At 46.4% G+C, this 16432-nt stretch overlaps 2 protein-coding genes across 2 annotated transcripts in view; one reads left to right on the top strand and one right to left on the bottom strand.

Moving 5' to 3' along the window:
- XPNPEP3 (X-prolyl aminopeptidase 3) lies at positions 1-16051 on the bottom strand (the record flags this gene model as incomplete). The annotated part of the gene is made up of 10 exons (XM_084279463.1): positions 1-323; positions 1169-1289; positions 3332-3515; positions 4172-4257; positions 6634-6747; positions 8080-8142; positions 8804-9006; positions 10731-11138; positions 13608-13724; positions 15748-16051. 10 exons carry the CDS (start codon positions 16049-16051, stop codon positions 157-159), a joined length of 1767 nt encoding a protein of 588 aa, XP_084135589.1. The 3' UTR covers positions 1-156.
- The window catches only part of ST13 (ST13 Hsp70 interacting protein), a 22786-nt gene continuing 22335 nt past the window's right edge, over positions 15982-16432 (top strand). Inside the window, exon 1 of the mRNA XM_084263013.1 lies at positions 15982-16159. Coding sequence (XP_084119139.1) covers positions 16050-16159 — 110 coding nt within the window. The 5' untranslated portion in view covers positions 15982-16049. The remainder of the gene's footprint in view (positions 16160-16432) is intronic.

Below are 16432 nucleotides of genomic sequence, written 5' to 3' on the forward strand. Positions count from 1 at the left end.
GTACCCAAGCCTTCTGCATTCCATTGCCCAGCCCCACAACTGGAAACAGCCATCAACTGTCCACAACCTCCATCACTTGACAACTACAGCCTATGGGATCTGCATCCCTGGAGGGCTGTGTCTCCCAAGGAGGATGCAAGAGGCTGAGAAGGGGCATCACGAGCTGCGGCCACAGATCTGCTCGATGTGGTAGATCTCCTTGGGACAGTCGGCAGATAAGACGAGAGGTGCATCCTCTGTTATCACAACATCATCCTCAATGCGCACGCCAATGCCACGAAACCTCTCTGGGGCATTCATGTCATCCTCTGGGATATAAATGCCTGAAGGAAAGAAAGAAGGGAACTAAAACACACACCACTCTTCAGAACAATGCCGCTCCCTTCCTGCGCTGCCACAACAGCAGGGATGGGTTTTTCAGCAACATAACGTGAGTTCGATCCTGAAAAATTTTGAAAGGGAAAGCTGCTCTTTCTCCTCACTCCTGGCACTTGGAGGGCTAAGCAAGTGCCCCTCAGTGCCTACATACACTGACATGTTAATAAAACCTTCCCCAATTACAGGTGGCCTTTCTGCACCTCTTGCTCTCAACGCCACGCTCACAGTGATGATTTTAACAATGCTCTGAATGGAGAAAGAGCTGAGCATTAAATATCAGTTTCCAGCTGACAGCTCCAAATCCAGTGATGAGCTGAAAGATTCATTGCAAAATGCCCAATTTGCAAAGCTAAGTTGTGACTGCCTGTAATTACAGGCTGCAAGACTTGAGACTTACACTGCCAGTGACTGGTAGTTGTATAGTCACAGTAACACGGACCACAGGACAAGTGAGTCTCCCCTGCTTCTCTGCTCTGCAGTTGACCTGTGCTGCTGTAGGTCAAACTGTAGCAGTCTGAGATCTACACCACTCTGTGTCCTGCTGCCCAGACGCTTTCTGAGAGGTTACCACTACAATTTGTTACCTTGGCTGAGTCTGGGAGGGAAATGAGGCTTCCTAATACTGTAGCGACTTTGGGAGGGGAATAACTTAAGGTTTTCTAACACTGTAACAGTTTTCCATTTCACCAGAGGGGACCTGAATGCTTTGGTTTGAAGGACTAGCTACTCAAAGCAATATTGTAATCCTCAGTGTGTCATGCTTTTCTCCACTGACTGCGTATCTTTTTACCTGGTTCAATGGTTATCACCATGCCCGGCTGGAGCGGGAGCGATCGAGATATATCTGGGGTGTCGTGAACATCCATGCCCAGGTAGTGGCCCACGTGATGAGGGCAGTACTTTCGAACAGCCTAGCAGAAGACAGAACAAGTGTCATGGAGGCAGTTACACACAGCCCAACCTCTTGTTCCAATACAAAAGATGTGGAGGAGAGACAGAGTAGTTATGTGCTTAACTAGCAATCTTACTGCCATGACTAGGTCACTAGAGGCTGTCTTGCATTTACCAGCAATGGATGGCCCTCAAAACCCAGCAGAACCTATCATGAGCATATTGCAGACTGCATTTCCCACTCACTGGAAAGCACAGGCCAAGCCCATCACCACCCCAGAATGTCAGGCAAGACTTCAGTTTTCGATTCACTGAGTTTTGCTGCCCCAAAACCTTTCCATCCCTTACACATCCAAGCCCTGGGTTGCTCTCATCAGCAGACCCTGACAACCGGCAGCAGCTGATAGAGCTGCTATGTCATGTGGCAAAGGGGTAGGTCTCATGCATCACAGAGCGGATGCTGTGCCCATTTCACTCAGCAGCTACAAAAGGATTTTAATCCATCACTACAGGATACTGACACCACCTCCCCCGCGCCATCCTAATCCCCCTCCCTCCAGAGAGGAGCTCCTTTGACAGCAGGAATCAAAGAGCTAATTCCTTCTCTGCCCCACGCTCCTCATATTCACTGGGGAGTGAGCTGCAGGCAGAGGCGGATCTCATCGGGCTGTGCTGCCGCCTGCCGAGGCAAACCGGCATGATAGGTTCCGTTCACAGGAGAACTTGTGCTGTTACTGCAGTGACACTGTAGGACAATTAGATCTGGCAGAAATCTGTCCTCCTAGTTCTGTCACCCAGTTCTGCCATCTATTTTGTACCGGCATCAGCAATCACGCAGGCGAGTGGGACCGGATAAACTTCTCCCACTGCAAAGCAATCCTGCTTTATCTGCAGGTTCAGCTCTAAGGCAGACCGGTTTCCCAGTCCTGTTCACCAGGTAGCTCTGTGAATCCCAATCCCGACACAAAATGGTGCAGAAGAGGCAGCAAGTGGAATGACTGAGAAAAATGGGACCTCTTGGTGGCACTGCAGATTTATGCTATGTTAAACACAAAACTCTGACTAATTGCCTGCAGCCAGCCTGGGACTCAGAATTTTGTGTCAGTGCCAATGTCTCTACAGGTCCCTTCAAACTGTCTGTACAGCTACATCAACACTGACAAGCAGTGCAGACTGGGAATGGATCTGTGGAGAGAAACAGCAAGTTGTGGTGGGTTGACCCTGGCTGGATACCAGGTGCCCACCAAGCTTCTCCATCATTCCCCTCCTCAGCAGGATGCGGGAGGTGGGGAAATAAGATGGGAAAACCCCTCGTGGGTCAAGATAAAGGCAGCTTAATAACACAAAAGCAAAACGCTGTGCTCAGAAGCAAAGGAAACCCAAAAGATGTATACTCCCTACTTCCCACTGGCAGGCAATACCCATCCACTTCCTGGGAAGCAAGGCTGCAGTATGCATAGCAGTTGCTCTGGAAGACATAAATAAATCCCCTCCTGTCTTCTTTCAGCTTTTATTGCAGAACAGATGCCATATGGCATGGAATACCCCTTTGCTCACTTTGGGTCAGCTCTCCTGGCTGTGTCCCCTTCCAGGATCTTGCCCATCCCGAGCCTGCTGGTGAAGGGGTATGTTGGAGAGACAGCGGTGGTGCTGTGCCAGCACTGCTCAGCAGCAGCTAAAACCCAGGTGTGTTATCCACACCCTGCTGGCTGCACAAAACTATGGGGCTGCTGTGGGGAAAATTAACTCCACCACAGCCAGCCCCAATACACAAGCCTCGAGGAATAAATATTCACAGTAAGTAGATGTAAGGCTGGGGGCTACTTCAGACCAAATTGTGCGCTGAATGGTTGAAACACATCTTCAAGTTAAGCCTTGTTTGAGAGAAACCCAATCCTGTGCTGAGACCAGCCCACAACATGAATTAAAGCATAACAATTGGGGATGGTTAGAAGATCAATCTTAAAAGCAAGTTCCTGAGCCAAACTAAAGCCATTATCATGGCCCAAGGAGAAAAAAGGAAGGGCTAGTGGAGGGAAGCTGGAGTAAAAAAACCAAGTACCTTGAAGAACTGACTGTCAGCGATGCTGCTCTTTAGAACCCCCAAGTCTTTCAGTTTCTGTCCAATGAGGCTCAGCATGAGGCTGTAGATATTTTCTAGACTCACGCCTGGGGAGCAGAGGCTCAGGCAGGACTTCTGGATATCCAGGACAGCCTGGTATAGTTCTGCTTGGGGTTTGGTGAACCTGAAAATCATCGAGGAGCGGAAAAAAGGATATTTTTCACAGTTAAACCTCTACCTAGAACCCGGTTTTGGGACAGATTCAGTTCAGGATTGGAGCAGAGAAAGTCAGAAAGGAAAGCAACTGGCTCCTTGTATGAAATGCCAGACAAGGCATGACTTCAGCATGCCCTTCAGTACACGGGGCAGAGGCAGGGTTTCTTAGCTGACAACCTAACCCCAAAGCAAGGTAAGGCAAAGGTTTTGCAGGAAAAAGAACACACGTGAGCCAAAACATACAGGAATCAAATACACAACCACAAGGACACCATGCCAGGAAATTCACAACTGACAGACCCATGTACAGGTCAACTGAACTCCTGTTCTCTTACGCACAGTCAGCCACAGCTGAATGCACAGAAGCCCTCTCTGCAGCTTCAGCATGCTGTAATAGCTGAAAATAGCAGTAATCACACAAATTCATGCAGTAATTAACGAGGCAGTGGGGAATACAGCCTCTCATACTGGAAGATTAGTTCATATAATTTGATTACTCTGAAGAACCACTGAAGGAACCATCAAATGGAACTTCTCACACGGAGATGAAACACACATACACTCAATCCATCAATTATTTAAGAGCATCTCAAAGTTCTTCAAACCAGCTTTATTGCAGCATACCTTCCATTGACGGGCCAGGTACGCGTGATGTCACTTACGTAGCAGGAAGACTCACAGCCACCATCTAGTAAGACCAGTTCACCATCCTGGAGAATCAGAGGAAAAACCGCCCCCCAGGTCAGTCAGGCTATTAACTGAATTGATTTCCCTGACTGAGAGCAGGGAAGGAGATTACACACTCGTTTTTACAAAGCAGCTGCAGAGATGTGAGTTCCTTTAGCAGAACAACACTCTGTGTGCTACTGTTTATAAATAGGCTATTCCGGTTGGAATGTTTCTCTGCAAGGTAGTCCCTGACTGCTATGTTTATCTACAGCCTGAACACACCGATTTTCAGACACTTTGGAGTAAAAAAAAGATATTTTCCTTGAATTATTCTGTGCCCTGAGACAGAAGTCCTACTCCTACACCAGCGACTCCTCTCCCCAGCAGCTCTCTGCTAGTGACTGAGACAGAAGGGTTTTGCAAGAGAAACATACATTCCTGAGCTACCTATGAGATTGCTAACAGCTAAAGATTTAGCCTTTTCACAAAGTAGGAGGACCCAGCAACATCAGTTCTCTGACAGTGTATCACTATGTAAATGCACTACTGAATAGCTTGTGCCATCTTCCCTGTTCTCTTCTGGGACTTCCTTGACTGCTCTAAGATCTACTTCTGAATCTAACTGGCGACAAAGAAAAAGCTTTTGGAGACGTGAACCTCCAGCTCACTTCAGCAAAACTGTTCCATGTCAATTCAATCACTGACAGCACAGCGAAGAAAGACAAAGGGCCAGGAACAAAATCACTGCTTTGCTCACCCTCCTTAAAGGGACTAACAACAAATATAGCAGTGGGAGCTGTAAAAAGAGTGGATTAAATTCTCTATGGAATTACACTCCATGTAATCCAAGGCCTTTTATAGAGATTCATCCCACAATCTGTGACAGTGCCAGCAGCTGTAAGTGGAAGGACAAGGAATCATTCTAACACATTAAGGGAAACAATGAGCAGAGTTTCACTGCTAGCACTGCTTCTTGCACTAGCTGCTATCATTGTGTACAGTGAAGTGCCACAAACACTTACAGAGTGGATAAACTAGCAGGGAGCAGATCTCGCTCTCTCACTTAATAGACAGGCCATTAGCTACCTAGTTCAATTGTATTTTTAACTTTTTCAGAATAGCTGGTTCAATTTTTAAATGAAATGATAGCACCTGCCCTCTTCCAAGCAATTAGAGAAACCAAGTAACAATTTCTTGGCTAAGGGAATTTGGCCTGTGGTTTAAGCATGCAGTAAGTGCCTTATGTTGTGCATCTTGTCCTCTTTAACGCTGAGTCAAGTGGTGGACTGAATGAAGTCCACATGAGGCCACAAGCAGCCTTCAAGTACATTCCAAATTAGACACTTTGTTGACCTATTTGGCAACAAGATCTGTAGGAAGTGGCACACAAAGGAAAAGAGAGAGTCAAGTTTATGGGTTTAACCTCCTACTTAACAGTTTTGAAAAAAACAAACAAGTGACAGTCATTTGACTGAACAACTTCAACAGAAGCAACTGGAGTTACATGAGCACGCCTGACCTTGGGTGACAGTACAACAAAGAAGGCTTCCTTCTGCCAAAAGCAGCCTGTCATATCTTTTGTATGTCTGTCTCTGCAGATCATTTCAAGGCCTGCTAGCATGTCAGCTTCAAGAAAAGACAACGCTAGCGGGAGAGTTTCATCCTGCATTAAGACAGAGGAAAAATATGCTCCTCTGAAAAGTGTATCATGAGGAGAGCAGTGGGGAAATGCTGCTCCTGAAAATACTTGTCTGAATCTAAAACAGTATTGTCAGGAAAGCTGAAGAGTGTTCAATTTGATAACAGGAATCTTCAAAGTAAAGAAGACATCTTAATTTACCTACAGACATTGCATCTACCTCTCAACATTTCACACTGATCCTTTCCCTCCTTATTCCCCCCTTTCCCATTTTGCTGGCCTACACAGAGTCCAAAATGCTTTTTGGCTTCACCAGAGCAGGAATGAGTTATTTATTGTGCCCCATGTTGCAAAGCAAGGCCAAGCAACGCAAATGATAGCAGAGGACCCCCCACAGTGCCTTCACTCTGCCTGGTGCAGCAGGCTCTCTCTTTTGGGAGGTTAGCAACCCACCCAGCACTGCCCACTGCTGCACAAGGTGTGGGAGCAGACATGCTTGCAAAATGAAGTTGTTTGCAAGCTTGTTTGCAAGTCCTTCTGCTGTTTAGAAAATATTGTAGCAAGTGTGAGGAGGAGAGAAAGAGACTGGATGGAGCAAAGTTCATCTTTGGCTGATGCTAAAATTAACCAGGGCAGGATTCCTTTCCCCTGCTCATTTGAAAGCACGTATTTAAGTGTTTTGATCTGTTCGGTCAAAATGAAGAGCAGCTGGAGGACACACATGGGGACAGTGTGTCACAGCACTGCATTGTAACTTACTGGACACTGTATGGTTTACCTTGATGAGCTGATTGTTCTTCACATAGTGCAAAGTGTTTGATCTATTGCCACCAGCAACAACAGGGGGATAAGCCAAGATGTCAGCACCACGAGCCCGGCACTCAAATTCAAACTGGAATACCAATTCAGAAAGGAGATGACTGTCAGTGCCAATTCAGGTGATTTACTGTCCTGGGGCTACTAGAATTCATGCCCTACAACTGTTTTTTTAATTTGTACCACACAAAATCAAACTGGAAAGTGAGTTTGCTAAATGGAAGCAGCCTTGAAGACTTTCCAAGAACACTGGAGTAAAAAACCTCCAGTTTTTAAGGGAGCGTTTTAAGACTGCATCTGGTCTGATGGAAGCTCTTTCTGGTTCAAGCTGTTCAATATTTCATCAAACATTCATTACGTTGTCATAAATCCAGGTGAGGATTTGTTCTTAAATAAAATAACGCTCTTAGTTGCCATAAGCTTTGCGAATTTTCTAAGATCCTCAACGACAGCATGACAACAGTCATGTTTTGCTCTCATCTTTAAAGATCACAAAGTCCCAGCATTATTACAGCAGTATCTATTTTCATGACTCCATTGAACTAAGGAGGTTTGAAAGCATGCACTACCTCAATGTCTGAGGGGGAAAAAGGCAATGTAAGCCTTGAGTGATGAAGCTGATGAAATCATAAAATTAATTATCATACATCTATACTCTCAAGATATTATTAACATGTCTTTTCTATAATTACCAAAACCACGTGGGAGAGAACACTCCAGGACAGCTGCATGTAGCAAAGCAGGCTTTATTTTCCTGATCTAGGAGTGAAAAATTGATCTGTAAAATACACTTTAATTAAAGTAATTTTCTCTGCAAGTCGGTACTGCTGCTGGGTGCCATGTCAGCACAGGCCTATCTATGTCATAACACAGGGTCAAATCCTGCTGATGTTTCTCAAGCAGGCATCTCACTGCAATTCCTTGCAGAATTCCTTAGCAAACTCACAGGCCAATTAGTCCTTATTTTGCAACTGAGAGGTGCCTACACTGCTTCAAGATAGCTGCGGTAACTTCATGTAGTAAGAGGCTAGAGTCAAGAGAAGCAGGCTTTACAAATAGTTCTTATAACTATTTGAATTCTGTACAACAGAACTGTATTATAGAATAAGACAATAACCATATCTCATTTAGCACGTTTTGTATTTAAGTACAGTAGAAAAAGATGTCCATAGCAGATAAACCTGGACAACCACTACATTCATTTGATAAGGGTACTGGAAGTACAGCTGAAGAATACCTCACACTGACTGTTTTCCACATCCTAGGATGGGAGAAATCCTAGAGTGGGGTGAAGGAGAAATGTGCTACAGTGGGAGGCACATTATAGACAGATCTGACATTTTTAGTTTCCTGGAAAGAAAACTAACATGCAGTGCTTCTATCTCACCTCCAACCACAAAGTACTCACCTTTGCATACAGAAAGGCTTCATCCACTGGGGATTTGCTGGCAAACATAGTCTCTATGAAAGCCTATGAAAAAGAAGGGCTTGTCAATTAGCACGGAGCCTGAACTTCAGAGAAGTTCTTTTTTATCTGATGTCTTTTGGGGAAGGTCTAAAATCAGCTAGCCCTGAACACAGGAACCAGAGGCAGAGAAGGACAAGCTGTGCCTCTCTTTTCTGCTTAGCTATCTATTTTAATAACATTTACAATAACATAATTGCATTTGAGGTTATCTGTCAGATCAGTTTAAAATCTGACCAATGAGTTCAAATGGTGTTTGAGGGAGCAGGGGGATATGGAGACATACAGAGGCAATATGTTCACAAGAATCTTGTTTCCTCTAAAACAGGATAAATGGGGAAGAAAATTGGGGAAGGAGAGGGGAAGCTGGAAAGAGAGTGAAGAGGCTACCCCTGCTCCTGAATAGATACTGCTTTTGAATACATTCTAACAGCTGCTGGCTTGTCTCTGCTGGAGTTACACTGAGAGAAAGGCTGGCAGCCCAAGCAGTCTGTTTCTTAGTGTCATGTGGAGGAAGCTGAGCCCAGCCACCGGTTTGGACACAGGTGCTCAGTAACAGATTAGACAATGTTATCCTTCCAACCAGTGTGACCCCATCAACAGCCCTCTCCCCTTTTTCTCCTTAAAGGAATGCACTGGTTCACCTGGAGAGCAAACTACCCCATACCTCTGCTGTCACCCGTCCAGCTATCTTCATCCTTTCAATCTCTGCAGGAGATTTGACCAGACGAAGGTTTTGCACTAGATGTCGGATGCCCTGGATGTGCTTTTTGCTCCGACCTTTTATCTCAGCCAGGGGCTGCAGGTAGTCAGAGTGCAGCTCCGTGTGCACTGGTTTGGTCAAGTCGTACCAAACAATGTTCGACTCACCTGGAATATAAACCAAAAGCTGACACAGACAAAAACGAACACAGAAATGTCCTCCCCATACTGAACAAACTCACTCCTCCCAAACTAGACATGTTGCTGTATTTGAGTAATTAATTTCCTCTGAATTGGCATTTACACTCTGAATTGGCATTTACAAACCATATAAACATCTTTACTGTCACAGGTTACTAGGGATCTCTTCAAGATCTGGAAGATTACCAACCCACAGCATGCAGGTTTGACAAACCCCGACTTGCATGCAAATATTTGGCTTCCTGATCATCACTGAATATATGGATCTTGCACAGATCCATTCAGAGTTTGCACATCAGCACTGCACATGTGTAAGGTAAGTAGCCATTGCACTGCAGGGGTGCATGTTCTGAGCTGTTCTCTCATTTAGCCTGTCCCCTCTGACGCTGTACAGCGATTTACCTTTTACCCATCACACGGAATCAGGGTCATTATCAATGACACTTCAGACTGTCCTTGGGGAACAATCACTTATTCAGCCACTGAGAGAAAAGGAACTTACTGAGGACAAACATACTTACCTATGTGGAGATGTACTTAGAACATCAAAGTTAGTACCCACATTCTCCCCACAGGAATATTTTAAATAAGAATGAGTAGAAAGGCCAGCTAGCCCTCCTTCTTTGGTGAACAGTGGCCATTAGCAGGTGTTTACAAGAAGTTTCTAGGAAACTGGGCATTTATGAGAGAACATTTCCTTAGCACATCCTCCCCGCTTCTACTTTCTTCATTTCAAGGCTGCATCTCTCTAACAGTGATTAATTGCTTTTCATGGACCTCCCCCAAGTAACTAAAAACTTTAAAATACATTTATACTTTTCACATTCCAAACCTTCCATGAATGAACTACAACTTAAAAGGTGTCAAAACCTCCCATCTGGCCATTTCACTCAGTGTTTCCTTTGTTTGTAAATGATGAAAACGAGCAACTGATCATTCCTACTCATCCTCTCTATGCTTTCAATAACCCTATGCATTTCTCATACCTTACCTTCCATTCTCTTTTTCAAACAGACTGGGTTTGTCCAGCATGTATCTCACAGACACACCATACTTTTGATCATCCTTGTTGCCCTTTCTGTGACTTTTCTGTTTTCAAAAAAATGTATCTTTTTTGAAATGAAATAACTAGAATGCGAGATGGTATTTAAGACTCCAGCATTTCACTCTATTTATCTGTGTAATCCCCCAAGCACTTGACCTTTTTATATTGTCATAAGCCTTCAGCTTCATTTTATAATGCATTTAAGTTCACCCTGGATTAGAAGTATTGAAGCTACGTGGTGATGTTGGATGCAGAGGAACATGTCGAAAGGACAGCAATGTTCACATTTCAAGAGTAACTCAACATCTACCTAAAAAGGGTGAGTGGACTGACAACCTCCCTTTGTGGATCATTTTCCAAGGCTCCCTTATTCTGTTCCCCCCATTTTACGGGTATGCACACTGGCATTCACATGGGTACACAAGAAATTCAGAGGGGAGGAAATCCTACTATTTTCAAAACTACATTCCTATTGGTGACCACCAACGAGCTAACAAGAACTTCCAACTGCCTCCATGATACCATCATATTCCCTGTGCCTCCCCAAGTTCATGACTGAGTTGGTGTCACAAACCACCTTCCAAACCCATACCATTCAGACCCTTCAAATGACACCTCCTCTCATTCCCTCTCCATTTTACATTACCTTTCAGCTTGGCCACCAAGTGCCTGAACTCCTCGATGGTGTAAGCTTCATCTACTCCCGTGAGAGCAACTGCCCCATCTGTGCCTGACCTGGGCCCATCCCACAACTCTCGGCTTGGATCTCTCCGGGGCACAAAAAGTATGGATTTGTGGGATGGCAGCCCTTTGCCAGGAATGCTCTGCAGCACCAGGATGCTGTCAGGCTCCTGGAACCCACAGAGGTAGAGGAAGTTAGTGTCCTGGTGGAAAACATAGGGTATGTCATTGCTCATGTAGTACGTGGGGTTGGACAGCAGAATCACTGTGTGGTCCAATCCATCCCAGCCATGGGCTTCTTTCTGGATCAATGACATCAGTTTGTGTCGACGAAGAGCATATTCCACCTGTGACAATCCTGGGGTTACCTCTCCTACAAATACAAAACAAACCAGATTGAGAACTTCAAGGCACTCATATTTTACTAGTTGCATGCCTAATTCCTGCCTACTCCCTGGTGCCTTTTACGTGCACGGCTTCACTGCGGTCTCTCATCAGCTTTTCCACTGCTCTCTCATGCACCTCTTCAGCTTCCACCCCTACAGCACCTCCTCACTCCCTCTGCTCCTGTCGTGCAAAGACAGGAACTTAATGGATCGGATTTTCTGCTACGCATTTTTGTGCAAAAGGAGAAATCACCAAACCTGGTACCTTTAGACAAAGATCCAACACAGATGAGTGTTTTCAGAAAGACATGTACAAACGGGGGAAGGAGCAAGGCAAACTGGACTTTGGCTGCTGAAAACTGATGGTGTTTTATAGCATCTGGACGCTGAACAGAAGATTACCTTCTGAGGCCGAGCATTTATTTCCCCAGATAAAGCAAGAATGTCTATTCAAATACACACTAAGTCAACCCATAAAGTAAATAGTTCTAACCCATAAGGGGTGGATTGAGTCTTGCATATACTGGGAGATCAGGCAGAAACACAGAGGTTGCAGAGTCTAACCAGTCACAAGATTCCAGGCAGAAAGAAACCATGAACTGCAGGCTGGAGGCAGACTCCGATTGAGAGAAGGAATCTTCTCTAAGGCAGGTGTAGCTTTTCTCAATTAACAATTTGGATTTTTCCAAAGTTAAATACCATATTCCTAATGACTCTAACTAAACAAATGATCTCTTAGATGAAAGTATGCTTTAAGCTGCCCCGTTCACAAAGGACTAAGATACTCACCAAAACCAGACTGAAGTTGAAAGATCAACCAACAACAGCTCAAGTATGTATTTTATTAAATGTGAGACTCCTTAACTATGAATTAACACATGAGCCTTAATCAGTACTTTGACTAATACCCTATTGTACCATAGATTGCACTGTCGTACTGTTAAGTTTCTACTTTCATAATCTTTGCTTTCTCTTTAATGTGTCACAGAGTGACAATTCTAGAATAAAACCTGAAATTTGTCTTGTACTGTAAGTGGGTTCTTGCATGGGGCCGGGGGTGGGGGGAGGGATGGGGGGAAGTTCTATCCAGAATGTTCATTTTGACGAAAGAGAATTTTAAAAAATCACATACATTGTATTTCCATTAATCTTTACATCCTTTTAACACCATACATCCCCAATACCTATGTAGTGCAAGTATTTATTTTTTTAAAGAAAAAAAAACAGAACCACCAAATTTGTTTTACTCTGTAGGCAATCTAGACATGACAGAGGACAGAGAAACTGGTTAATGCAATCTGACCCGTTTCTCCAATATTATATTGCCAATTTCCTATGGTCCACCATATCCCAGCCAGCTTTCTATCTATCACAAACAATTCAGTGAAGCTCAGAAGCTGCAGTAGGGTGAAACATGGGAATATGATTTGTATTCTGACTGCAAGTTCTGGAAACTCTCTTTGCCTTAAAGGCATTTGTTTTTTAAAACAATAATTGAAGTAAATAGTGTTGCATTATTCTAAAGAAAACACAACTCCTTTATTAAATGGAAAATTGCTACAGGCATTTAGAATTAATCTTGTGTTTCAGCTGTGAGTGCTTTCAAAGCGTCAGCCTCGTTTACTGAGCTGTTAATCAGTGCCCTGAGCAGCCTGATCTAATACTGAAGTTAGCTCAGCCTCAAGCAGAGGGTGGACCTTGTGAAGGCTTCTTCTGACCTGCATGATCCTACAGTTAAACATGTAAATGCATGGTTATATATTCATCTGTTCTGTCTGTATACCTACTGATGGAAAAAGAACACAGAACCACAATGTTTTGCTGGACACATTCTCCAATATCTTTTTACTTTTTTTTTTTTTTTTAAATTGAATCCCCACCCTCTCACACCTACACACTCGTTTTCATTTATCTCATAGAAGTGCACAACCTCAACTTCTCTTTCATCACTACTGTCTAACTCTATAGAGACAAGCCTCTTCTTTTCCTCACAGGTGGAATACCCTTCTTAAGGGGACATGTTCTTTAGACAAGTGGCCTCCATCTATCAATAAATCTGAGCCGTCTCCTTTTCTGAATGACACCTCTGTTTTGTCCCTCATGAGACACTGGGTATGAAGCATTCTGGCAGTGCAGCTTGCACAAACATTTTCCCCTTAATATAAATTGCATATATTCGCAGGACAACGAGCTTGTGAAAAGTCTGCAGTACTAAAGTCAGCAACGCTGAGCACTCTGTGAGAAGGTAAAAAGCTATTATATGAAGCCTATTTTTGGACTCAGTATCATCTCAGCCAAGAAAATCAGCTACTAAATAGAATCACTGCCTAATGAAGGTAATAATAAACAGCTGAAACCACGGACACCTGTATGATGCAGCAAATCAATACTCTTAAAGACATCTCAGCAAAATAAGAGAATACCAATGATGGGCTCACACAGGGCCTGAACCTAACCTGGTTTGAGACGGTGTGGGTGTGTGAAGGGGCTGGGCTGGCCCAAATACCGGTTTGGAATCTTCTTCTGCTGGGCAGGCTGGATGGAAAATCTTCTGCGAACACATGACTTGCACACTAGAGGAAAAGAAATGCAGCATGTCAAGGTAAAAGCCCTTTCCAGCTAGAAAACTGCAGAATTATACTTGTCATCTGACTCCTAGCAGCATTCACCTTCTGTGACATAGACATCCCCCCCGAACTTCTGTTTGTTGTCTACTATAATAGTTTATGAAACAATGTGCACGCAACTCAACTAATGCTCAAATATTAATCAGATCAGAAGACATTAGCACACACCTAACTTGACAACCCAGCAGGAAAACCCAGAGCTAGGTCAGTTGGCACATCTCAGTTTCTTACACTTGGGTGTTCATGATGCCCTTGGCACTCTCCCTCCCTTGTTCCCTCAAACACCATGGGGCTTGAAGCACAACACCTCTATGTTGTCTCTTCTTGACTACGCCTTCAAAAAACACCCCTCATCTGGAACAATTGTGCAGTTCAATACTTTCCTCTTTTTTTTTTTTTTTTTTGTAATAAAAGCCACAAAGAAACCACAATCAAATACCACAGGTTAGTATAGCAATGTGATTTTTCTCACACCCCCAGTATGGAAGATACTCAAGAGTCACTATTTATGTATTTAAATTACCTGACAGTAGCATTAGCCACAATGAAAATAGCAATTACGTACGTATCCTGCTTCCAGATCCACAGACAAAGCAGACAAGTTTTAAAAAGAATGTGTGCCTTTGGGAGCTGAGGGTGTCCACAAAAAGACAAAAGCTAAAATTAAGTATCATTGTCACAGCCTTTACCAACTTAGGAATTCTCAGTCACAGCCTTTTGCAGCTGAAGACTTACTTATGCCTGGATATAAATCACCAGACACATAGCAGCAGATGCTAATCGGTTTCCCTAACATCTGCCAGCTGATGATTTGGAAACTGGTTCTCTTTTCTGTCACTTACCATGTGTCTGCCACCAAATCAATTCACACTGCCATAACATGGTACTGGGTTCTTAGAACAGCTGATAATCAACTCTTTGCAAGCATAAGCATGTACTACCCAAGCAAAACAACTGCTTGCCTTTCAGGGAGCTGAGACTCAAGAGACTTGCTTTGGCAGGGGGGGTTGGACCCGATGATCTCTCGAGGTCCCTTCCAACCCCTACAATTCTATGATTCTATGACTTATAGCAGAACATACAGACCGTGGATTTTCTGTGGGAGCCAGCATGATTAGCCAGCCACTAATTGAAGATCACTTATGCATGACAACTGATAGTCATAACATAAAGCGTTCACTGTGTGATGACTGACTGGCGTAACAGTCAGGAGGCACAGGCAGTGAAATGTAATTACAGCTTTCTGTGCAGTTTACTAAGTGCTTTCACTGTGTCTCCCCACGTAGACAGAAGACAAACAGGACAGCGTGCACCGAGACGGGAGAGTACAACGGGCATTAAATGAAGCAGCGTTTTGAAGACAGCAAGCAGCTTTCCACATCGTTGCTTTATTTTTCAAACGATCCGTTGCTCTTTCCCTCGGATTCAGCCGTGACCGAGGCTACAACTGCGCTGCCTTCCCGCACCCCCACAGCAGCTGGAGGCGAGGGCGGCCCCTGAGCGCCGCCATGGTGGCGGGGGCAGAAGGGGGGGGGGCTCTGAGGGGCCATAACGCGAGGCGCGCCCCGGACTGTCAGTCACCAGAGCCCCGGGGACAGGGCCCACGGCCGGCCGGGGCGCAGCGGCGCCGAGCGGGGCCGCACCGGTCAAATAAGGGGCGTGGGGGGGAAGAGGAGTCTCTGACCTGAGAAGCCGCGCCAGCCCCTCACCGCCGCGATAAGCCTCCGGGCCGGAAGGCGCGACATGTCCGAGGGACGCGGCTAGCACGGGGCCCGCCCGCACCCCCACCAGGCCCGGCCCCCTCCTCCCGGCCCTGCCCGTGCAACGGCGGGGCCTTCCCTTGCCGCGGCGCCGCGCGCTGACACCATCAGCGAGCGCGGGCCCCCGGCACTACCCACCCCTCCCCTCCACCAATGAGCAGCGCCGCACCGGCTTAGGTGCCCCCGGAGACCGCCTGTCTCGCCCGTACGGGAAACGGGAGGGGGAAGCCGGGTCCGCGACGGGACTTTGGCAACGGGGAGGGAACGGGGCAACGCCGCGCCGAGGGGGAACTCAACCGTGCCGCCCCCTCCACTTCTAGAACCTTCCCGCCGCTGCGCGGCCACGGGGGCGGGACCACGCCTCGGGGAAGGGGTGTGGGAGTGTCCCGGCGGCAGGAGGGGCGGGGCCTCGAGGTGGGCGGGGCGGGCTGGAAGCTTCCACGGCGCCGCGCGGCGGTTGGGCAGGGAAGCGGGTTCGCTGGGGCTGTGCTTGCCTGCCCGCTGCTCCGCCATGGACTCGCGCAAGCTGAGCGAGCTGCGGGCCTTCGTCCGGCTCTGCAAGCAGAACCCGGGGCTGCTGCATACCGAGGAGCTGGCTTTCCTCCGCGAGTGGGTGGAGAGGTCGGTGACGGGCCGCGCCGCCGCTGGGGCGGCCGCGAGGGGAGGGAAAAGGGGGGAGGGGTGCTTTCGCGCGGGACGTGCTGAGGGGAGGGGCGGCGCTTGCTGGCGCGCGGCCCCGCCGCACGGGCGGGAAGGGGGGGCGCGTGCGGGTGCGTGCGCGCGCACTCGCACATCCCCCCCCCTCACCTTCTCGCCCGTGCGGCGGGGCCGGCGCCCTCTCCTCAGGGGTCTTCCCCGGGGAGCGCCTGGCGTGCGCTGCCGCCTCCTCTCCCC

The sequence above is a fragment of the Gallinula chloropus genome, assembly GCF_964237585.1.
Source record: "Gallinula chloropus genome assembly, chromosome: 1".
Taxonomy (NCBI): domain Eukaryota; kingdom Metazoa; phylum Chordata; class Aves; order Gruiformes; family Rallidae; genus Gallinula; species Gallinula chloropus.